The sequence below is a fragment of the Pezoporus flaviventris genome, unplaced genomic scaffold (assembly GCF_033815535.1).
Source record: "Pezoporus flaviventris isolate CSIRO_AGI_PZ_B2104156 unplaced genomic scaffold, CSIRO_AGI_Pfla_v1 ptg000001l, whole genome shotgun sequence".
Taxonomy (NCBI): domain Eukaryota; kingdom Metazoa; phylum Chordata; class Aves; order Psittaciformes; family Psittacidae; genus Pezoporus; species Pezoporus flaviventris.
This window is the reverse complement of record NW_026892549.1, coordinates 61,775,433-61,800,488: the sequence shown is the minus strand read 5'-3', so window position 1 is coordinate 61,800,488 and position 25,056 is coordinate 61,775,433. Positions and strand designations below refer to the sequence as shown.

Genomic DNA, 25,056 nt, shown 5'->3' with positions numbered 1-25,056 from the left:
ACCCTCACAGGGAAGAACTTCTGCCTTATATGAAGCAAAGTGGTGGGAGCCACCTTCTAACTAAACCATCCAAAGCCCTGGAACACAAACATCAGATCTCAATGATCTGCAGAAAGCCCTGGGTCATAGCAAACTGCCTTCATTCAGCTCCCAGCTTCTTTGGTTGATCAATTTTAATTTTTGTTTAATGAACCAATACATTTTTCAAAGTGTATAAGCTGATGAAACCAAGGTATTCATAAGCCTGATAGGCAATATTGTATATATATATAGTATATATATTATGTATACCCATATTGTATATAGTATGTATATGTATTGTGTATAAAATATGTATATCCGTATTGTGTATATATTGCATATATATAATGTATATCCATATTTTATATACATATATGTATATGCATATTATATACACACGTGTTATATACATACATATATGCATATATACACATATATACAATATAAACACATAGAATATACATATATATACATACACATATATACACATATATGTATTATGTACCCATACACACACATTATGTATATCCATATGGTTTTTATCTATACATACATATACATACATACATATATATATGTATCTCCTTGAGCAACCCAGAGCATTTTTCCTGCTTGTTAATAGCAGTAAAGACCACATTTTCAAACCCTGTGTTCTGAGAAGTAACTAAGTGGAACCCACAGAGTGAACTCCCAATTCTGCAGTGCAATTTTCCCCACTTCACAGTCGGCAGACGAGCAGCTGTTGGGCACTGAGAGGTTTGAGGCTGCACCCACTGCATGCCACCTTTGGAGTCTTTGTGGTGAGCCATCTGCCACAGTGGTTCTCAGAATCTCTTTCACCATCAACATCAGACATCTCCTGCAGCTTGCTAAAAAGCTCGATTTTGACAGTTATCCAATACTCTAAATCAAAACACTAAATGGTTCAGAAGGAAGAACAGGCTCCCCTCTCTTGAAGTGACAGGAAAGAGGGTTTTGTTTTCCCCGTCTCCTTTCTGAAATACATTTGGGGACTGGTACATGTGAAGACAGAAATGATGTGTTTACCACACACAGAACAGACCTGAAGCATCATTCAGTCACCATAACACATGCAAGAAGAATATGAAAAGCATGCTAACCTTCACCAAACACATGCATGTAAGATTTTGTCTAAAGCACACTTTGGTAGATCAACAGAAGTAGTAACTATAATGCAGCTTGCAAAACCATGAATATAATTTGGGGTGTTTATTTGCTATTTGGCTATATTGCTATGTTGCTAACAATGCTTTTGGTCTGGATCCACATGTTGTTTATATACACTGCAGGGCATAATTCAGTCCCCTTATGTAAAGTAACTGTGAATATACACAACTGCCAATTGGAATCACCGAAAAATTCAATCCCCTTTCACATCTGCCAGCAATGAACAACATCAATGCACAAGTTTAGGTCGAAGTTGCTAGTTTAACTGTTTAACTAGTTTTACATAGTTGACTAATACACCTAGGTGACTAAATGAGCATTCAAAGGAAAGCAATCTAGGCTTATCTTGATCCCCTCCTCTATAATATTCAAAGAGAAAAGCCTGTCTACATCACTACATCAAAACCAAATTACAGTTCATAGGTTAGAAATGAGAACTTACATACAACATTTGGAACAACACACGTGCAACAACCAGCTGAAATAAACTCCCAGGTATAATTCAGTATCAAAACTTCTAGTCAACGTATTATGAAGTTGATATTCACTAGAAAAGCCCATATCACAATCAAGCTGGAAACAAGACACTTGATAGTTTTCTTGACTTATACTTTAAAAATACATCAAGTACATACTGTATTCTAAAGTGCAGAGGATAAACATTATCACTCGTTCCACAAGATCTTCAGTGTGAGCTATACCTGTGACTCTAAACAATAGACTTTGTCATATCACAGAATCAGCCAGGTTGGAAAAGCCCTTTCAGCTCACCCAGCCCAACCCTTACCCCAGCACTGCCAAAGCCACCACTAACCCATGGCACTGAGGCCTCGTCTCCATGGTGTGTGAACACTTGCAGGGACGGTGACTCCAGCACTGCCCTGGGCAGCCTGTTCCAATGCCTGAGCACCCTCTGGGGAAGGAATTGTTCCTCAGCTCCATCTAAACCTGCCCTGGTGCAGCTTGAGGCCGTTTCCTCTCGTCCCATCCCTTGTTCCTTGGGAGCAGAGCCCAGCCCCTCCTGGCTCCATCCTCCTGTCCGGCAGTTGTAGGGAGCGATAAGGTACCCCCTGAGCCTTCACTGCTCCAGACTGAACCCCCCAGGTCCCCCAGCCGTTCCCCATCACACTTGAAATATGAAGAGCTTTAATTCTCCATGTATATGATACAGGACAACAACAAATATTCTAATAACCCTCATAGAAATGATTACATTAATGTCACAGGTTCTTGTACATGCTGCGTGTTACAGCTCTGCAGAGTGTTTGCCTGTACACAGAAATTACTCCATCATGGCAAGATCTAAGCAGTGTATCCCAGGCATTGCTGGGCCCCCAGAGGATGGCTAATGGGAGACTCAGGAGTTAAACAGCCAACAAAGACCAGGGTAAAACTGCATGAACACAGAGCCTTGCTAATGCCACTTAACAGCTTCTAGCACCTAAAGAGCTTGTTCAGCCACAGCTATCCATAGACAGGGCTGCCTTGCACTCTGAAGATACATGGCCAACATTTGGTCAATGCAAGTGATGCTGACAAACAGAAAACCCCTCTTCGTGCTCTGCCACAGGCTGTGGTATTAAAACTGCACAGGCTTCTTAATGAGACAAAGCAATATTTTGCTCTTTTCATTAATTCTGTCCATCTTTACTGACTTGCGAGCAGCCCCAAAACACCTGATCACCACAGCTCAATACACACAGAGCTGCAGTGCAGTTGCTAAAATGCAATTCTTCACATGCAGACTATGATTATGGGCATAAAATGTCATCCCATGTGTTATTCACTTGGGTTTAGCGTACAGCACATCTACAGCCCCTGCAATACACAGGTTAGATCCTGCTTGACTCCAGCTCCTTCACAGAGCATCCTCAGCTAAACACTTTCACATACATCAATTAAAATCCAGGAGTAGGCTGGGCATGCCAGGGAATCCATGTGGAGAGCCATTTAACCCACCCCATTCCATAAACAATCTGTTTGCTCTGTAATGCACACTAGGGATGAAAGTGAAATTCTGGTTTCCAAATAGCACTCACACCAAAGTTAGACTCATTTCTATTAGCCACATAGGTCTTTACTATGGAAGTACTACTAAATGTTCTCAAGTGCTTCTAATATTCTGCATCCCGAACTCCACAGTTTTGTGGGTTGTTATTTTTGTTAAATACATAGGAAGGAATCACTTGTTTCTCCCCTAAAAACCTGCCCCAAGCAGTATTCAAATGGTTGCATTCAGTAGAAATGTAAAGATAGAAGAAGGTGGAAGAGAAATTCAAACTTCCTCCCTCAGTCCCAAATAAGCACACTGATCCCAAGGCTTGTGGATACTCTGGATCACTGGAATTCCCTCCAAAGTCTTCATCTCACCAGAATATGAAGGAATTATTTGAATAGATGATCTTTAAGACCTGAATCAGGAATCCAGAAGCAATCATCTTTATTCCTCCTTATTCACCCTCCCTTTCACGCTACTCGAGATTGGTCCCATCTCCCAGGACAGCTTAGAAACAATACAGGAAAGCAGGAATACTTTTAATATGTTAAACTTTAATATGTTGGTTACACCGTGGTTTTGCTGCAGACTTGTTTTATTCCCATGTTCTTAAATCCGTAACTTTGACTCTGTAAATACTAATGAACAGTTGTGAAATCATGGAATTTCTTACACTGCAATTTTCCTGGGTTTTGCCCAGCCATAGAAACTGTCAAATCCATCTGAGAGTCTAGACCATATTAAAAGAAGCTTGATTATTACTAACCCCAGCTTATACAGTTGTCAAGACAACAGTGAATATCATCATTAACAGAAACTGTCTCTATCAAACTGGAAATCACAGTTGAAGCCTCATGTTCATGTTCACATTATCCAAAGCCATATGCAAGTATGTGAATGCAAAATAAAATTCCAAACGAACTCTGGTGTCTTTTCATACTGATCCAAACAGACAAGCAAACTTTCTATCTCCTTTCCCATTTCGAAGCACAAAGAAATATGCTTACATTTTCCTCTACTAACAACAAGTCTATACAAAAATATTCAGCTTTAGTTTTCACTTGCAAAGCTTTCACACATGCTAACTAGCAGCCTTGCGGTGTCTGAAGGGGGCTACAAGGATGCTGGAGAGGGACTCTTCATCAGGGACTGTAGGGATAGGACAAGGGGTGATGGGTTCACACTGAAACAGGGCACAGCTTCTCTGGGCACCCTGTGACAGCGCCTCAGCACCCTCACAGGGAAGAACTTCTGCCTTAGATCTAACCTGAACTTCCCCTGTTTCAGTTTGAACCCATCACCCCTTGTCCTATCGCTGCAGTCCCTGATGAAGAGTCCCTCTCCAGCACCCTTGTAGCCCCCTTCAGACACTGGAAGCTGCTCTGAGGTCTCCACGCAGCTTCTCTTCTCCAGGCTCAACAGCTCCAGCGTTCTCGGCCTGTGACTCCTCAAGGCTCCCTTACCCTACTTTCCTAGAGGAATGGTTACTGCAGTCCACATTCTGGTTTTCCACTTACGAGAAGACTACCAAGGTCAGCACACAGTTAGCAAAGGCACTTCCTCCTCTTCAAATACTTATGTCCTTATAGCAGCCAAACCAGTCTAAAAGCTCCTTCAGATTCCTAGATGAAGCTTTCCTGAGGATCAGGATCCAGGTCTTTTACACTGATTATACTCTAAGAACAAACTACGCCCTGTTTAACAAAAGCCTACTGGTTTTACTTCTGCAACCTGACATCATAGGTACATATCTATGCAATTTTTCTGCCAAATTACTACCTCAAATGCCCAATTACTGTATACACATTCGAGGCATGTAAAGCAATAGATGGCCCATTTATAAAAGCCAATTCCAAACACTAATCTATTTTTATTGTTTACTTAAGCATTGCAGTTGCATTAAAATATCATACTAAATAAACCATTTGGAATACATTAACAAAATAAGCAAAACATTAACTGAGTTAAATGCTTTATGATTTGATGTGAAATCAGAAGTAAACCAACTTCTTACAATACCACTCTTTATACGCTGAGTAATGGCAAACTACTATCAGCCTCCTTCAAAGCCTAAAATTATATATAAAGTGGAACTAGGGAAAGTTCTTGGGCTTTATGACCATTTCAAAACCCCTCAGAAATTTTCCTGTGCATACATCTATATACATAAAAGATGGCTTTCAGTAATCCTTAATTTAAATACCATTCTCTTTCTGAAGAGCTGGGAAAAGAACAAGACCCTTCCTGGATATTAGTGTTTATGCAGAGCACAGTGATATTCCTAGTGTAGAAATGTACTGAAACCTATATTCATTTGACCATTTCTCTCAAAGATAAAAGGGAAGGCCTCATTCCAAACAGGAGCACTGGGGGAAAACACTGATTGTCTCCTATGGCAGAGCAGCAGTAGCACTCTGGGAAATCAGAGAGGATTTGGGCACACTGCCACTCAACTCAAGGCTCATCTGAGATCCACATATATGCATTTAGCTATCCAACTAGGACTTTGTTGTTGTCCTCGCTTTCAGGACCACATGATTTTAGTGCTTTTGTGCAATGTGCAATCCTTTTCACATGCTTCCCTTACCAAAAGGAGGAGGAAAGCACCTCACAATCCTGAGGCCAGCAAATCTATGTCCTCCCTCATTTGGTCCGATGTCCACTATAGGTATGGGAAAGCAAAGTGAACCTGAATCTGTCAAAATGTACCATTCAAATTCCATATGCTACAAATAATCCTGGCATCCAAAAAAAGCAGAAAAATGCAGCTACCAAGGATGTGGGTGACTATGAAGCAGCTGAAAGAACTCTTCAGCCTAAAATAACAAGTGTCTTCTACACACATGTAGAAAAATACATAGGAACTACCTGCATATACTTCTCTAAATTCACATTTTGTACCTTTGATGTGTTAGGCAAGGACATAATACTAAATTAAGACTGCAGCGCGTTTTAAAGTCAGGTACTTCTTTACCTCCACAAAAACAACTAAGAAAAAGAAGCAATCATATAATATTGACTGCAATTAAGAGAATCCCAGCATTGCACAATACCTGTCTCACTTCACAATCAATAACTATTCCTCAGAATGGCTTGTACACCAGCTGAAATAGCCAGGGTACGAATTTATGAGCTAATAAAGTGCTTTTTATTGTATGCAGAGCATAGAATCATGAGACTCCTCTACATAGTCCTTGTAACAGAACCATGACCTTTAAAATGCCAAAGCTTCCTTTGCTAGCTAGTGTTTATCACCAAAGAGCTGTCAGCTCCCAATTTTGTCAAGATTAACTCTGCTGAGTCATGTATCACAGCACACCACAAACCTCCCTGTGTTACAGGAGAGCAGCAACTTGAAAAGCCCTTTGTTGAGAACACTAAAAGTAGCTTCATAGACCAAAAGTTCTCTTCATCTCTATTTTATATCACATAATGTGAAATCACAGACGCTGATGAAGGATCACATAGGGGAAAAGCCCTAAATGTATGAAGCAAAGAAAGCAAAAAGCAAGAAATCACAATTAGAAAGTTGAATGCCATTAGAGTTACCTGCAACACCAGGAGCTGAAATGTTCAGAAATGAAAGGATATCATCTGAAGGTAGTAAGAAAGGGTTCAAAAGAGGCAGGTTGCATTGCATCTCACAGGATCTTTACAAACACTTATTCACAGCAGCGTAACATGAGACAAGAGCACCATTAACATAAAGTCAGTGTCATGCACATCAAGTCATTCACACCCAAATGTAAATTTATAGGGATTCTAAACACAATTAAAGCAAAGGGGAGGGTGATGAGTATTTCAAGACCCTCAGTTTTCTGTTGTTGTTTTGGCTTTTTACTGTGCTGAAGTGTAAGTCCAAGTAATTACTCTGATACCAAGCATGTGAAATGAAGCACTATGTTGGCATCATTTACTATCCAACTTTCAAAACCTTTACAAGTCCAGATTACTATGATTTCCTCATCTACAGAGAATTAACATCTTCCTGATTATTACTTTAGAAAATCCACATGCTATAGCCAGCAAGTTTCTTTGGAGTCCTATATGCAGATACTCTGCAAATAAGGGTGGCCAAAGATTCATGTCCTGACTAATTTTAACCGCATCTGCTAAGGCTGAAGTGCAATGAGGTGAGAATATTAAGCAAAAAATACACCTCTACAATATACAAAGAACCAGAGAAATTTTAATGCTCCATTAGCACAACCAAAATCATGCCAACCTGGTGTTAAAATCAGAGCACACAGGTACTACATATATAAAAATCAAATCCAATTTGAAGGCAAACACAAGCTTGTTCAAACAGCATTGCACAATTGCTTTAGCACTTACAGAATTTAGATGAACAATATTTTCATTCACTAAATATAAAGCAAGGCACCCCTTAAGCATTTTAAATAACAAATTAAACATTTACATTTTTTACTGTGCAGTCAGGCTTAACATTTATGCAGCTTCAAAAACCAAAGTACAGCCTCAAGGGAAGCCTCTCCACTGACAAATTAATACCTTAGAGAATAGAGCTGAATGGTGGCAATGAACTCATTTGTTCCCCCAATAATGAAGAATGACTCTTTCTTTACCACATCTGTGACTGTTGCTATGGTGACCCAGACTTACCTCACTGCTTCTCGAAGTGCTCCGCGCTCACTAAGAGTCGTGTGCTTGATGTCATCAAAATTGTTCTCCAGTTGCTCACACTTCTGCAACAGACAGACATATTCACGTGTATATTGTACCTTTATTAACAGTATTCGACATCAGGCAGGCAACACGGGTTTGTATCACAGAACCTCAAACAATGCGTTCTGGTTTAATTGCACAGGAGTCATTAAAAAGACATTGAGAACTCAGAAACAAAGTAAACATGAATCTTATTATATGGTTGTCATGGAAATCATCGTATCAATGTTCCAGGAAAAATGTATAGAATTTTTCCTTGGTTTTAGCTTTCAGAAAGGAATTCCTTTTTTCTTTACCAATACGCAAGGCTACAAAGCTGCTATATGCAGACAAGAACAGAAACCAAAATGTGTGTTTTAGAATGCGAATAGAAGTTATCCATTCTGTCCCAAGGAAATAAACCAATTGTATTTAATTCCTATTTCATTTTAAAAGCCTAACAAACTGAAAAGATTACTTATAGACACCTCAACCACTCGAGGCTGAAATCCTGGCTCACCAGGATGTCTAAAAGGAAGAAAAAGCCAACAATCTGGAGATTATCAATGAAGCCAAAACTTTACTATCCTCTATTAATTGTTATTAACTGTGTGACTGGTTCCATCCAACAGAGTGCTCATCTTTTTGTTTTTTCCTGCTTCCACAAAGGCAGTAAAATGGATTCAGAAGATGCTGGGGGGGGAGGCCAGAAATCTGTGTCTGTGCAAAGCGAGCATGAAACACCAGCAAAACAATTCTCTGATCAGCGGCATCAATCAAAAGATTCTTACATTCTCTTGAGCTTCCTCAATACAAGAGACTTTTAGGTTACCGCTGCTCCCTGTAGAACCTATCTCCAATACCAAAACTTTCCTCTGGGAGGCATAATTTTGCCATATGGGTGCCAAAGAAGCACAAGTTGCAAGCGAAACAGTTAACTATTGCTAACAACCTTGAAGGCAGGGTTCTCAGGTTCTTTATGCAGGAGCTGTTAAGGAAATATGTGCACTATTATTTGGTCCTATTGCTTTTCCAGTTTTTAATATCTTCTTTCATTTTCAAGCCCACATCTTAAAGATAGTTAGAACAAATACAATAAAAGTTACCTCTTGCTATTTCTTTGGTGTATTGATTCTTTATTTGTATAATTACATTCAATTTGAGGCTACAAAAGCACTACTGGGAAGGAAATAGATATTTGTAAATGACCTAACAGGATATTTGAGCTTGCCCAATTCTCATTTAAACTATCATTATTTTTAAATAAGATTATAGGCTTTTTAATACAAAGTTTTAAAGTTTTAACATTACATTTCTGAGCAGGAGCAAAGAACCAAGCTACACTTGGAATTCTGCAATGTCTTTTCTCCCTCATAAAAAAAGATGCATGCCTGAAGCACGAGTACTAAAATCTTACCCCACGGCTAAGCTGATATTTTCTCTCTGTTTCTATTACAATCAGCTGGCCTTTGTATGGCAAAACCTTACTCCAAAAACTCAAAGGGATTACATGAGAAAGACAAGTGCTAAATTGAAGTATTTCATTATTTAGATCAGCATACACTGACCCTCAGCTCCAAACTCATCCAGGCAGGTCAGTCATTAAAAATACACTCAAAGAAATCCAAATCAACAATACTAAGAAAGAATTCCTGATTCATCAGCAATTAGGTGCAAGTATTTGTGTAAGCATAAATGAAACTTAACACCCTGCAGGAAAACAGACCAAAAAAACACTATTTAGAACATTGCTTCAAGCGCGGAAAGAGGGAAGCCGATGGAGCAAGACCAGAGCAGGCCACGAGGATGATTAAGGGGCTGGAGCATCTCCTGTATGAACAGTTAGTTCCAACCCACTGCCACAGGCAGAGATACCTTCCACCAGAGCAGGTTGCTCCAAGCCCCTGTGTCCAACCTGGCCTTGAACACTGCCAGGGATGGGACAGCCACAGCTTCTCTGGGCACCCTGTGCCAGTGTCTCAGCACCCTCACAGGGAAGAGCTTCTGCCTTAGATCTAACCTGAACTTCCCCTGTTTCAGTGTGAACCCATCAACCCTTGTCCTGTCACTACAGTCCCTGATGAAGAGTCCCTCCCCAGCATCCCTAGAGCCCCCTTCAGACACTGGAAGCTGCTCTGAGGTCTCCACGCAGCTTCTCTTCTCCAGGCTGAACAGCCCCAATGTTCTCAGCCTGTCTCCATACAGGAGGTGCTCCAGCCCCTGAGCGTCCTCATGGCCTCCCTCTGGACTTGCTCCAACAGCTTCATGTCCTTCTGATGTCAAGAAGGCACACAGTGCTGCAAGTGGGGTCTCACAAGAGCAGAGCAGAGGGACAGAATTACCTCCTTTGACCTGCCGGTCATGCTTGAAATATCAAATACAAATAAGCTACAGGTGTATAAATGCCACTTTCTGGGTGTAAGGATTCAGCTTGCGTGCTACATTTGTAGATTACCTGAGAGGATATCAGTTTATAAGAAAGGCAACCAGTGTGGAACTGTGACCATGACAATACTCCAAAAGTTTGTTAGGGAAATGATGAAACTTTGGTAGACTATGACCAGGGTGAGCTTTACATTCCTAAATATTAAATCAGTAGCAACAATTGAGCTAATTCTATTATCCTTGCTACCAAACACATGAATATCTATGAACGCCTTGCATAGGGCAGTATGTTTTGGCCCATAGTACTTCCCAGATTTAAGTATAAGGAGCAATTAAACACCTGGGTGTTTCAGTTTGAACAGCAGCTAAAGTGGACCAACAACAAAACACAAGCAGTGAGAAAAAAAATGGCTTTGGTAGATTATTGCCAAGTGATTTTCAGTGGGTATAAAGTCTAGAAGTTTTACCTCTATGATTCAATGATTATACAGTGCTCTGTATGTTATCCCTGTTGGCAGATTTATAGTGCTGTGTGATACTAAGTATTACCTTTGCGAAGTCCAGGAGGAAAAATAAGTACAGAGCTGTGATTAGGGACACAGTCATCATAAGGCAAAATAGCATCACATGTCAAAAAGCCACAAAAGTCTAAATACTGTTTCTTAAATGATTCAAACATAAATACTTCGAGGTCTACAAGTGAATCTAAAAGCAAGAGAGTGAGGAGGAAATTTCATATAGAAACAAGTGCCTTATTTATCATATGAGGTCTTAACTAAAACAACACAACTATTTAAAAAGGGCGATATAGGCTTGATATCCACAAATATCTGTGGCATCACAGCATCCTGGTGGAACATATAATCAGAAATGAGAAAGACAAATGATAAATGGATGCAGATGAAGATCAATGAACAAACTGAAAAGCTTTTCCTCCCATAACCATAAAAATATGATTTTTTTTTTCCTACTGCAATTTATTCTTGTAGTAAAATAAACTGCAAGCTTCAGAAGCAAGGACTATGTGCTCCTAATGCCATACTTTCAGTTATGGTGACAATATTAATAATATCATGATACAGACCTTGGAATAATATTCTAAGAGTCTGAGGAAAGTCAGCAACTACCAAGTCCAAAGTACTCTTTGACACTGGCAGAAGTAACAAGCTGGCTCTTATAACTAGAGAACATAAAGAAAGAATCACTAGTTTTAGGTAAAAAAAACTAGCATTCTGGCAAAAAGGAAGTTCTGCTTTTGAAAATACATCTCTAAACATTCATCAGCTTAGCCTTCTTGTACATTTTGGTTGTGGATGGGAAAGCCCTCTTTGCATGACTCAGCCATTTGAAAAGCTATTCTTGATATTCCTTCCTGCAGCACTGTGTGCAGTGCTGGTACCCTCAACGTCACAAGGACATGGAGCAGCTGGAGCAAGTCCAGAGGAGGCCACGAGGATGAGCAGGGGCTGGAGCAGCTCCTGTATGGAGACAGGCTGAGAACACTGGGGTTGTTCAGCCTGGAGAAGAGAAGCTGCATGGAGGCCTCAGAGCAGTTTCCAGTGTCTGAAGGGGGCTACAAGGATGCTGGAGAGGGACTCTTCATCAGGGGCTGTAGCGACAGGATAAGGGGTGATGGGTTCACACTGAAACAGGGGAAGTTCAGGTTAGATCTAAGGCAGAAGCTCTTCCCTGTGAGGGTGCTGAGGCACTGGCACAGGGTGCCCAGAGAAGCTGTGGCTGCCCCATCCCTGGCAGTGTTCAAGGCCAGGTTCGACACAGGGGCTTGGAGCAACCTGCTCTAGTGTGAGTGTCCTTGCCTGTGGCAGGGGTTGGAGCTGGATGAGCTTTAAGGTCCTTTCCAACCCAAACCAGTCTGGGATTCTGTGATTCTATTTGGCTTCTTGGGTCAAATGCAGAACTTCGCAGAGGTAGCTCAGAAACCAAGAGCATTCCATTGCCTGGCGTCATCACTTATGTTGTCCCTATATCCGCAAAGCATTGCTGCCTCTGCTCTGTCATGACAGGCCCAAGAGTCAGAGTATCAAGAAGACCATAACTCAAACTCGCCCATCCTGCAATACAATACTGATGAAAGAAGTGACCCTACTTCCACAGAAATCAACCTTAGATCTTCCAGCCAAACAAGAGTGGGATCACAATAAGGCATATCCTGCTACTTTAACTCTATCTCAGAATACTTCACAGAAGACTTTCCAAAGTGTTAGTATTACAGATCATCTTAACACACATGTTGAGATAGTTGAGAAATAAAATCTTTTGATCTGACACCAGTGTAAGACCTATTCTAAGGCAGCCTGCATCACTGGAGTACATCTCTTATCCTATTTGATACACTGCCAAATCAAAAGCCTTACTTAAAATACTGACTCTCTTCCATGAAAGAAGTTTGGGGGTAAGTAGGATTGCTGAATTCTTGGAATTCATGGCTTTTGCAGGGTTTTTAAGACATTTTCTTAGAAAGCTTGATTTTTTTCCCCAAATACTTGTTAAAAAGAAAACATTTTTCTGTCAAATGTTCTCTGAGTATTCAACATCAGGAAAGTGCAGCAATGGACAGATGGAACAGCTCTCACCTGTCTGATTTGTATTTACTCAGGCTTAAATACATTTTTCTCCTGTTTTCTCCCTTAGAATCCATGAAAAAGGGCCCTACAGAGTAGGTTGTGTCTTCATTTCTTCATGTTGTTGCAACCACATCTTTGAAAGTGCACAGTAAATTAACCTGCACCTACACTTTGGAGTGCTTGAAATGAGACAACCTGCTCCAAATTCTGAAGGATATAGTTATTCCAGCAAGGTTAAGAAGGCAGGCTCCAAAGACACATTGCCAAAACTGGCTACTACAAGTCCCTATGTGCTCTACAGATTCAGCAAGGAAAGCCTCCAATTTTGGTCCTAAAACCCCTTTTCAAGTGGTGTCCTACACACACCACAAGGCTGACCACACTGGGTACCTCTTTTGTCTGCCATACTGTAGAACTGACCTCGTGTAATAAAGTTGTAAGCACAAAGCTGACTTCTTCAGGGGACTGTAACACTGTAAAATGCTTATTTCCACATTGATCCCTTCTTGATGGACAAAACGTTAACACCAAACATGAATGATTTCATCAGCAGAAAACTTTAGGTAGAACTAACTTGTGTTTTCTAAACCTAAAGCAACATTCTAATAGTCATCTAAACTGTAATATATTGCTGCAAGGATAATTATTAAGGGAAAACACAGCTGACATGTTCTGATTTATGCACACAATCAGAGATGGAGTCCAAGGACTGTGACATAATTATCTTCATGCTAACAATTTTTGTAAATCTCTTGACAGAATTTTAGCTAATTTTAAAATGCCTTCTGAAGATTAGCACTTAAAACTGTTGGGGAAAATAGCACAATTTATTAGCAAGGGTATAATTGTAAACCTTCCAAATACTCATTGTGAATATCATTTAGACAGTAACTCCTGCTTTAGCAGCTGGTATATAAGACTCCAGTTTATGGAATCTTGAAACAACAGAGAGTAGAATCTAATTAAACAGGATTAGATGCCAAAGCAAAATTATTAAAACCAGACTAACAGACAATTGTTATGAATTTGGAATAGCACATCAGCTTTTGATGTGAACTTACAGATCACTCTACTTTATTCCAATGAAGCCAAAATAGTCTTAGCAGACTTGATTTGGAACAGAATGTCTTTCTACACTGAAACAGCACAAAAAGCTAAATTGTTCCATTGATCTTCACACTCACAGACTTAAGCACCCATCTGCTATAGGGTAAAATGGCTTACAAAGACTGCATTTATTCTAATGTTGGTGCTACAACTCATTACAGTTATTCAGTAGCCACTAGCTGTGTTCCATACAGGAAGCCCCTTAAACTAGCTTCATATTGAGCAACTAAACAAAACCAATGCCATTTGCCACGGGGTTTGATCTAAGAGCATCCCTAAAAGCTAAACAAGAGAATTGTTTGATCCTACCTTTAAGATACAACGACCTACACAACAGCTACCTACTAAAATTCTTCTTTCCCATGTGCTGTGACTCATTCTCTAGGGGTTCTCATTCCAAACAGGGGGAAAGCAGCTTAAAACTGGTACCCAAGTAGCTGCTCACAAAGGAAAAATAGGTAGTTTTTTTACTATGTACATATTCCTAATAGCTGCAGAAAGTATATTGAGCCCTCAGGTATTTACATAACATTTGACAGCATGTCATTCATAATACATGAACATTTGTTATAACTATTTGTTCATTTCGTGATACAACCACATTGGCCAGACAGGCCTTTTGAAAAATAGAGATATTAATGCATCTAAAATAGCAGACTTCCAGAGCAAAGCAGCTTTAAGTGTTAGCAATCAGATAAAAATCCATAGGAAAACCGATGCAGTAGACCTGTGGGTGGCTGTAATCAATGCCCGATTAGCATAACCATGGTAATCTTTTGTAGGTGTTTTGAGACAAATATTTTTAAGGCACTAAATATAGGACATATGAAAACTCAAACACAAGTGTCACATTTCTCTACCAGGAATATATCACCAAAACAGGACTGACACCAGGAATCTCCGAGGCACGAGATATTTTCTGCTCCTGAAAGTGTGGGGTTTTTCTTCGTTACCAGAAATCCTGTCAATGTAACTGGGAATTCTGAAGTGGAAGCAGCCAATTCTGGATTACTTTCTAAAGTTTTCCCAGTTTAAATGTGGTGCACTTCATCCATAAAGACAGGTCACGATATGAAAGTTAATAACTTGTTAAACATCCGTAACACTTTGTTTGGAAGAAAGATCTTCCAGTTTGAGATGGCATTCTGCTAACTTCCTTTTCACGCTGTTTCACGAACGAATTTCAAGCGGCAGATCTGTAACAGCCTTCATATTCACATAAGGGTATGGTATCTTGCTTGCATTCAACCTGCTGTTGTCAGAGCAGATGCGGACACCATGTGTTTTGGCACTGGATAACACATCCCATAGTAGCGATACAGGGAGGATGAGAAAAGGCATTCTGAATGGACCAAGCGTGCACACAAAGCAGAGTACACCAAAGAACTCCAAAGAAAAGGATGAAAAGCTACAAATGATATGCAAGACAGCAGAGGCACAGCTGGAAATAATAAAGGAGCAGAGAATGCAGGTGATGCCACCAGGCAGGACATTTTACAATGCTCCTCCCCTCGCGAGAGCTTGAGAAGACAGAGAAAAATTGAGAACAAAAAGGAAGGAAAACCTTTGCCTCTCCCACTTTTTTCCTTCTCTTCCTGGAATAAATACTCAACTTGATCAGGAGATAAATGAGAGGACTTGGCAACAAGGTATTGGTTCCTCTGCATCTGCAGGGACACTTCAAGACTGCTTCCCTGCAAAGGGCTCTGTGGCAGGGAACAATACACACTATCTCTTAGAATATGACAAGCTTTGTCTACATACTAGTTCTCTTTTAATGCAGTCCTGCTTTTTTCCCATTAGAGAGCCTGAGCACGACACGAGAGCTTTGACAATAGTTTAAGATCATGCCTGGGACCTGTTCTAAATCGTTGAAACCTTCAATTCTTCACTGCTCCTAGCATAAATTTACAATTGAATTCTTTAAGGCCATCAAGTCTAAGTAAAGAGACACAGGCTCTACACGGAAGTTCTAAATATACTGTTTTCACTTGACAGGGAAAATACAACTAAGTAAAAGATTAGCAAGAAAAGCAAATATCCCAAACACTGTAGCCCTCTCCTCCCAGTACTTTCCCATACCTCAACCTACCTTGCTTTTCCCTTGGGATTCTTTACTCTGCTTAGGTAAATATTCCCCTGACTCACTGAGATTAAATAAAATGAGAGTATGCAGGTAAAGACCAGACTCATACTGAGAATTAACATTTACAGAGCTCATAACTTGGGAAAAAAGGAAGAATCTTTAAAATGCAGGTAGAACTGTACTCCTAAAGAACAGATTATGCTCTTGACCTTCAACAAAGAGCGTAAGAAAAAAAACACACCCAAAAGCCTCTGCTTTTTTTAGAAGACCAAGAATTTAAGGAATTAACCCCATATATTTGAGCGTACCAACTTACAGCATGCCTCTTATTTTTCACACATAGCTAAAGAACTGGTCAAAGAGACACTGAACATGAGCCACTTCAGTGTGAGCCTGTTGCCCAGGAACCCCCCATGTGCTGGGCTGCATCAACAGGAGCATGAGCAGCAGTCAAGGGAGGGGATCCTGCACCTCTGCTCTGCTGTCATGAGACCCCACTTGCAGCACTGTGTGCAATGCTGGTGTCCTCAGCATGAGAAGGACATGGAGCAGCTGGAACAAGTCCAGAAGAGGCCATGAGGATGAGCAGGGCCTGGAGCAGCTCCTGTATGGAGACAGGCTGAGAACATTGGGGTTATTCAGCCTGGAGAAGAGAAGCTGCGTGGAGACCTCAGAGCAGGTTCCAGTGTCTGAAGGGGGCTACAAGGATGCTGGAGAGGGACTCTGCATCAGGGACTGTAGTGATAGGACAAGGGTTGATGGGTTCAAACTGAAACAGGGGAAGTTCAGGTTAGATCTAAGGCAGAAGCTCTTCCCTGTGAGGGTGCTGAGGCTGTGGCTGCCCCATCCCTGGCAGTGTTCAAGGCCGGGTTGGACACAGGGGCTTGGAGCAACCTGCTCTAGTGTGAGGTGTCCCTGCTCATGGCAGGGAGTTGGAACTGGATGAGCTTTAAGGTCCTTTACAACCCAAACCAGTCTGGAATTCTGTGATTCTAATCATTAAATATAAGAGCTTTTCAAAAATTAAAGTTCAAATGCTTAAAAGCCACCCTGAAACAATTCAGTCCAGTGCTACCAGAGGAATAAATGCAAATGACACGTAGCAGGCTTGCTTCCTCAGCCAAGATGCCAACACCTCTCATCTCTTACAAGGCAACAGTGCTCTTCAAAAGTGCCACAACAAAACACTTTCTTTCATGGTTATGTGTGGTTTTGGCTGGGATAGATTTTCTTTATAGCAGCTGGAAAGGGCTACTGTTTGGATTTGTGCTGGAAACAGTGCTGCTAATTCCGAACTTACACATAGCCAAGGCTTATCTGCCTCTCACCCCACCACCGAGCAGGCTGGGGGTGCGCAAGAAGTTGGGAGGGGACACAGCTGACCCCAATAGACCAAAGGGATATTCCAGACTGTATGAAATCATGCTTGGCTTATAAAGCTGGAGGAAAAAGGAGGGGGGAGGGACATTCACTGTCCCTGCAAGTGTTCATACACCATGCAGATGAGGCCCTCAGTGCCATGGGTTACGGGTGGCCTTGGCAGCACTGGGGACCATTTGGACTTGATGAGCTTAAAAGTCTTTTCCAGCCTGGTTGATTCCACGATTCTTTGACTCAGAGTAATAGCATTTGTCTTCCCAAGTAACCATTATGTGTGATGGAGCCCTGCTGTCCTGGTGATGGCTGAACACCTGCCTGATGATGGGAATTATGAATGAATTCCTGATTTGCTTTTCTTGTGTGTGGCTTTCGCTTTACCTAGTAAACTGTCTTTAACTCAACCCACCAGTTTTCACACTTTTACCCTTCCAATTCTCTCCCCCATCCCACTAGGTAGGGGGAGTGAGTGAGCAGCTGTCTGGTGCTTGGCTGCTGGCTGGGGTGAAAGCACAACAGCAACGTCCTACCAAGGCCCTTCTCTCCTCATCTTACAGATCATGTCTTTCTATTGACAGTTACAGAAACACATGCACCAGCTAAACCCCATTCCATGTGCTGCTTACTGAGTTGTGTACTCTTGATTCTGTCATCTAAAAGACTTATATAAAATAGTCTGCAAGTCTTCTGGAAAGAGCTTGAAAAGATGCTAAACAGAAGACCAAGGAACTGGTGACAGCACCAAGGGACTAGATTAGGTACAGAGAACTCTGTATCATCTATGACTTCTGGGCTCCAAGTTAACCAATGTCCTGCAGAAGGGGTAGGAAAAATCCCATCCTCTGCGTAGCTTAGCAGAAGCAATCAGAGACAGCTCTGCATGAAAAACACTTTGGTGCCTGTGGGTGATGGTATTTCTTGCTGTAACCATATGTGGTTATATGTCACTATGCTCACTAGCCAAATCTTCATAAAGGATCATCCTTCCTCCTTGCAAACTTTTGTTTGCAAAAAAATACCCTAAAATGATGCCACAAAAAGTATTATTAAGATCCCATCCTCTGAATCTGTGAATTACCAAGAAAAGAGTAGATGTGTGTCTACTCTGGCTTTGCTGAAAATCAGTATCCCAGCATAAAGGATGACTCAGATAGCAATGAAACAAATTTCCTCAGTGACAGCTGAGGGTACTTACCACAGACAAAGTCAAATATTAAATTGAGACTAGATTTCCCCAGAGGAATAACTGGAAATATTAAGTTTGCTTGAGAACCAACTACCTGAGTCACAGGAATAAGAATTAGGAAAAAGGCTGCAGCCAGAAGAGCACAACCCTTGTATGGAGAGCCTGGTACAGTTGTGTTACACGTCAGCACTTTGTATCAGAGTTTCCATCACTATCCTTCCACACAACAAAACATGAGGAACGATTTGACTTAAAACGATCTGACTTAAAACGATCTGAAGCTCATTCGTAAACTATGAACACCACATGCAACAAAACTGTACCGCAGCTCTTCTATTTCAAGCTACATGTTAACTCTGAAATGACCACAGGTGACAGACAGCAGGACATGTGAGGAGAAGAACATGAGTGAGCTGTCAATTCACATATCTGAAAACAAACTAGACTCCTCTGCTTCCATTATCTTTGAGATTCAAAAGACACGTCCTTGGTACTGAGATGCTCACGAAAGCCAAGGTTTTAAATACATTTTATATTAATGGCCATCTAAAATAGCTAAATCAGAGGAAAGCTTGCTGTCTTTTTATTTTATAGTCTTTTTAAGTAGCATAAAGAAGAACAAATACTGAAAAGACTATGACATTTCTACACATTCTTTATTATGCTCACCACTGACTGCTATCTGAAACCTTCCTGTAACACTACAGTGTCTATATACAGTAGGACAGTGACCTCCGACTGCAATACCTACCAAGTCAGAAGAAACAAATGGAAGGACAAAAAAAAAAAAAAAAACACAAAAACACAGAAAGCATTTATTTGAATGTACAAGAACCACTAAATTAGTTCATTTGGAGCCTCGAAGCCAAAACTATTCAACAGCCAACATAATAAGTATCTTTAAATACCTTGCATCAAGCCAAGTTGAGTCAAAATGAAATCTTACACTCATTACTAAGGAGGTGGAAAGTCAAGTTTTGGGCAAAGAGGGGCAAACAACAAAGCAGGACAGTACAAACACTGTTACTGTGACATACTTTCTCCCTATCAAAGAATATTAAGGAAATCAGACGTATGGGGCTTGATCTTTAAGGTCCCTTCCAAGTCAAACCATTCTATGATTCTATGATGACAATAACTGCAAATCCTACAAAGTTCTCACCATCTGTTGTGTCAACTATTTACAGACACACAGACATAATCAAAACCGAAGGATAACTGCTCAAATAGGTGTCATTTTCTTTGAATAAGATTCCGTGCATGTTTAGTTAGCTTGAGAATCTCCCAGTACAAATTAAAGGGAATAAACGGTATCAGTTTCTTTTCTGTAAGAAATTCCATGAAGGAAAAACTTCTTAGCCACAGAAATGAACAGCGTTTATGTTTACCTACATTTGCCAGCAGGGAATTCAGAACTTCTTTTCACATTGAACATTAGAAAGAGCGTTAAAATGCTGCTGCAACACTGTTTATTCACATGCAGCTTGAAAACAACATCCAGGATAAATACATAGCCTCAGGTCTCAGTTCTGTTTACCGCCTCAGAGAGAAAAGCATCTAACAACCCAATACCTCAGTATGGCACTATGCACTCTTCCAGTTCTGTGACCCATTTACTGTTTACTTTGGAAGGTTGTTACTATGAACAACTCCCTCCCTGCTAACAGAGCTTAACCAAGTACCTTTAGTAGAAGGATTCACATGTTCACAAACCATGTAGATGAGGTCCTTAGTGACATGGTTTGGTGGTGGCCTTGGCAGTGCTCCGGAATGGTTGGACTTGATGATCTTAAAGGTCTTTTCCAATCTAAACAATTCTAGATTCCAAGATTTCACATTAAGATGCAATAGCCTAGTTTTGTAAATGCTATTTGAACAAAATACACACTAAATATTTGCTGAGTAACACCAAAACTCTTGTTTTAATTTATTTGTCATCTCTGGAAAATGTATTTGACATATTCATCAGTCCTGAGCCCCTGAGTGTCACTACTACTTTTGTATATGTGCCAACAGAGCACTAGGAAAGAGCAGGGTAGCTGCAAAGCAAAAAGAAACCAAGATCGTTATTCTTTTAACACAATTACCAAATTTCACCTTTTTCGTTCCCAAAGCTGTTTTTATCTCCAACTTTTAATCCTTATTCTTATGCAGCAGTTTTCCTGTCTCCCCTACTGAGCTTTCAATGTTTCATTTTTGTTCCATAGTGCCCTATCTCCCCTTTTCATTTCTTTTTCTCTTTATAACTTGGGTTTTCCCCTCTCCTGTTCTGTTTCCCAATGCCTGTTTACTTCCCCCCTTTAATCCTTACTAATTATTTCATGTCTCTTGGCCTGTTTCATTATGTGGCTTTTCCTTTCTTATTTGTCTTATATCACGTTCCATTATCCCGCTCCTGCAGCTCTCTGATTCCTATGTGCTTGCTTAACTATTACCCAAATGGCTCCAAGCAGGACACACTCCTACTGAAGAATAAATAAATTAAAAGGAAAATACTATCTGTGGCCATGAGGTGTTGCTTAGCAACACCCTGCACCTCTCCACAGCTTTCCTGGTGGCAATACAGCTTTCCCGACTTATTGCTCCCAATGTATGCAAGATCCTTCCCGCATTGTTTGTCTGCTCACCAGAAAATAAATGCAGAGGAAAATAGAAAGGAGAAAGGAAAACTCCAGAGAAGGCACGAACAACTTAGGCTTCCAACACAAGAAATGGCCACATCCTATATGTGCTGCCTGCAAGCATGCTAAAATACAGCTTATATGTTGTTACTGTTCACTACTGTTACAGCCTTTGAGAAAGAGAATGTAAGTGATGCTCCTTATGCAATTAAAATGTGTGTTAAGCTCGCCCAACTATGACATAGTTACTGTGTACTGGGATTCATTGGCTTCTTACGTTCTTGCAAAGTTGCTTCTAAAGGTTTTACACTAAAGAATCACAGACTAATTTGGGTTGGATGGACCTTCAAGTCTCATCCAGTCCAACCCCTGCAATGAGCAGGGACACCTTCAACCAGATCAGGTTGCCCAGAACCACATCCAGCCTGGCCTGGAATGTCTCCAGGGATGGGGCATCCACCACCTCTCTGGGCAACCTGTGCCAGGGTTTCACCACCCTCATGGTGGAGATTTCTTCCTCACATCCAGCCTGAATCTCCCTCTGCCAGTTTAAACCAATCACCCCTCATCCTGTCGCAACAGGCAAAAGTCTCTCTAGATCTTTCTTATAGGCCCCTTTTAATGCTGAAAGGCTGCAATACAGACAAGACAGTAGGTAGCCTCCACAGTGCGTAAAGTAGGAAAAACTGTCCAAGCATTGTCAAAAATGCAGCAGAATTATCAAGCAAGAGAAGTGTGTGTGTGTGTTCCTGAATTTCAGTGATCCAAGTTTAAGAGATTTGCAATCTCTGTTATTTCTAATTACTTCAGATGCGACAGAAGTGAAAGCAAAGCTCTCCCCCCACACACACACACTTCCTGCAAAACAAGTTTGCTGGGCTCCATATTCAACAGTTACAAACAAATGCTCATGAAGTCCAGACTTCACAAAATATTGCTAATTCAGCATTAGCCAGACTGAGCTTCCAGAGGACAGGTATTAAAGACAGCTTCCCTGACAGACCTTTTCTTATTCCATCGCTCCTTCCAACAGGCAATGGCAACTTCTGAGAAAGAAAAGTCTTTTTAATTTGGGGATGGAAATAATGCTTATCTAAGGGCCTAAAGCTTTAAGAATATTAGGAAAGGGAGCCAAGAAACAGCAATGCTACCTAATATTAAATAGCTACATAATTAAGCTAAAGACCAACCTGCGGCGAAGCTCTACAGAATGGAGAACACGTTCAGTTAACATGTATCTTCCTGACGGGCATAAAAATCAGCATTATTACTTGGGAATGTTTCATATAGCTGAATCAGCCTTAAAGCAACTGGATGTCTGCACAGCAGTGCAAGTAGCAAGTGAAAAGAATGACCATCAGAGCACAAACCTTAAAAAGATATTTAACAGCATCAGGCTGCACCCATCACCTACAGAATGTCACAGAGCAACAAGAAACCATGAATGATCCATATAGGTTATTAATATTACCTGTTAATTACTATATTAATGTTAATATTTTATAATTAATTTATATTGATAAAAATCATATTCAGGTATAAAATCCCTGTTTATTAATCTCATTCCCACAGCCATGTTTGTGGAAATTCAAGGCCAAAGAGCTGGTTGGAGAACACAGCAGAACCCACCAATGATACAGGCCACCATAAAACAAACCCAGGCATTGCAAAGTCAAGCACTTCAGTTCAAAACTGCCTAAAAAAATGTTTGCTGTTTCAAACCCTGATTTGGCCCCTTCACACATACACAGAACACCAATTTTAATGATATGCTTATATGCTATTTGACACAGAAGTGCTGCCTGAATCAGAAGACAGAATGTTCACCTAATCAATAGTCTTTCAACATTTGCTCTTAGTGTTGAGCCTTATTTGCTGCACGCTGCTCAAAACCATACTTGAAGGCAGAACTGGTTTTCTTCATGACCATTTCAATGACACTCCGAATTATAGCATCTGAAGTCATTAAAAAGCAATTTATTCTACATACTCTGAATATCCCCTTTTAACAGGTAGCGATCAGCACAGAAAGTCTACAGAATCACCAAGCATGCTATGTCAGACACCTATGGCCCAAAACACTGAAGTATGTAGGACATTGGAAGTGACAAGTTGGATGATCAGAGTTCTCTCTACCCTTCACATTCAGATCTTCTCATGCAGCTGATGGAACCATCACCCTCTGATCAGCTGGTATTTCTAAATCATCTTCTCATTCTCTAATTCCAGCCATTCTCCAATGACCAGCTTATTCTCTAATTCCAATCATTCAGATCCTAGTCATTCCTACCCTCAGCACTTTGCTGTACAGCCTCCTAACTGCACTATTAAATTGATTCTTATCTTTTTTTTTTACTCTAAACTTCAGTGTCACACAGTTCTTTATGATGTTCTAGTTCCCTCTGTATTGACAAGGCCTGTCGACTTTCCTGTAACACACTCCTAATATTTATGTCAAGCTCATTAATGAAAATACTAAATGGAATGAATCTGAAGCTTGATCCTTCAAGAAGCTCTGCTCAAAGCCCAGAAGCTCTTTCTGAAGCACTACTAACTCATTTCCCTTATAGCCAGCCCCTTATCCATGTTATTATTCCAATCTAAGCAGATGATACTTCATTAATTGGCAACAAAACAAGTGTAGTCAGTGTGTCATGATCTGTCCCTAACTATAAAGGCCAATATGTCTTATTCCATCTTATACTGATGTTAACACGTGTAATAAATCTGTGCCTTGAACTTTAAAGAAAAAAGTTTTGCAAGTTGCCCAGCAATTCTCCATCTTTTAACATACAAAACCTGCACCTTTAATCAAGTACCACAACATACAGCTTGTTTTACTCTTAGGCCTGTAATTTCACATGTGATACTGTTATGGACATTTTCCTGTTCTTTTCACTTCAACCCTCAAAATGTTCCTTTGGGCCTGTTTGGGGTAATTTCCATTTCCACCTCTGGGTTTAGTCCCATTTCACTGAAACTAGGACGCTGATTTACAAGGATTTTAGACAATACCTGGGGCGTTTAATCCTACCTTCACAATTACTTTCTTTTTCTTTTCTTTAATCTAGACAGCTTAAGAACCTTTTACTATTTGTTTTATATAGCTGAATAACCTTTTACTATTTGTTTCAATTTCTTTCACCAGGTGTGATTCAACTTGACTTTTGAATGTTCTCACTTCTCCCTTTGTACTTTCTGCTTTACCCATCAATCCCGTTTCTTTCAATTCCTTATGTGTTACCCTCATACTCTTAATATCCTTTCTGAAGTTGTTTTCCAGTTCATTTTGAAACTCTTCCTTACAGGCCAGGATGCAAATTCCAAATAACTTCTGTCTATTTGAATTAATAATCTCCTCAAAATCCACATCTTGGAGCTGTTCAGAGATCTAAAGAGTTTCCTTAACATCTGGGTTTGTCTTATAAAGCAATAACCTAAATTTTGGTAATTCTTGTATGGAATTTCTATTAGATTAATAAAAAAGGCTTGATAACATTATATCCTATGATTATCTATTTTATGACTTCCCCCATTTGCTAAATTTAAGGCTAAAGCCCATTCTGCTTGATGCCTGACTTAGTAACAGCTGATACTCTGTACAACTTAATGTTCCTGATTTAATATGACTTTAACTAACAAAGGCTGTCAGTTATCACATCAGGGAACACTTGCACCTTACCATTATTAGGATCTGTGGCTTTCAGGCTGTACACAGAAAGACAAAGGGTCTTAACAATCACTTTCCACACACTACAATCCATTCCACGTTTAGAAAGTTGTGAGGGGACCAGAATGAGGACGGTGAGCTTCACAAAATGTCATTTCAAGAGACTCGG

The 25,056-nt window shown here is 40.4% G+C and overlaps 1 protein-coding gene across 2 annotated transcripts in view; it reads right to left on the bottom strand.

Moving 5' to 3' along the window:
• The window catches only part of DPYD (dihydropyrimidine dehydrogenase), a 346,394-nt gene that overhangs the window by 288,554 nt on the left and 32,784 nt on the right, over positions 1 to 25,056 (bottom strand). For both annotated transcript variants that reach the window (XM_061461954.1, XM_061461963.1), the window contains exon 3: positions 7,829 to 7,911. In XM_061461954.1, coding sequence (XP_061317938.1) covers positions 7,829 to 7,911 — 83 coding nt within the window. The remainder of the gene's footprint in view (positions 1 to 7,828; positions 7,912 to 25,056) is intronic.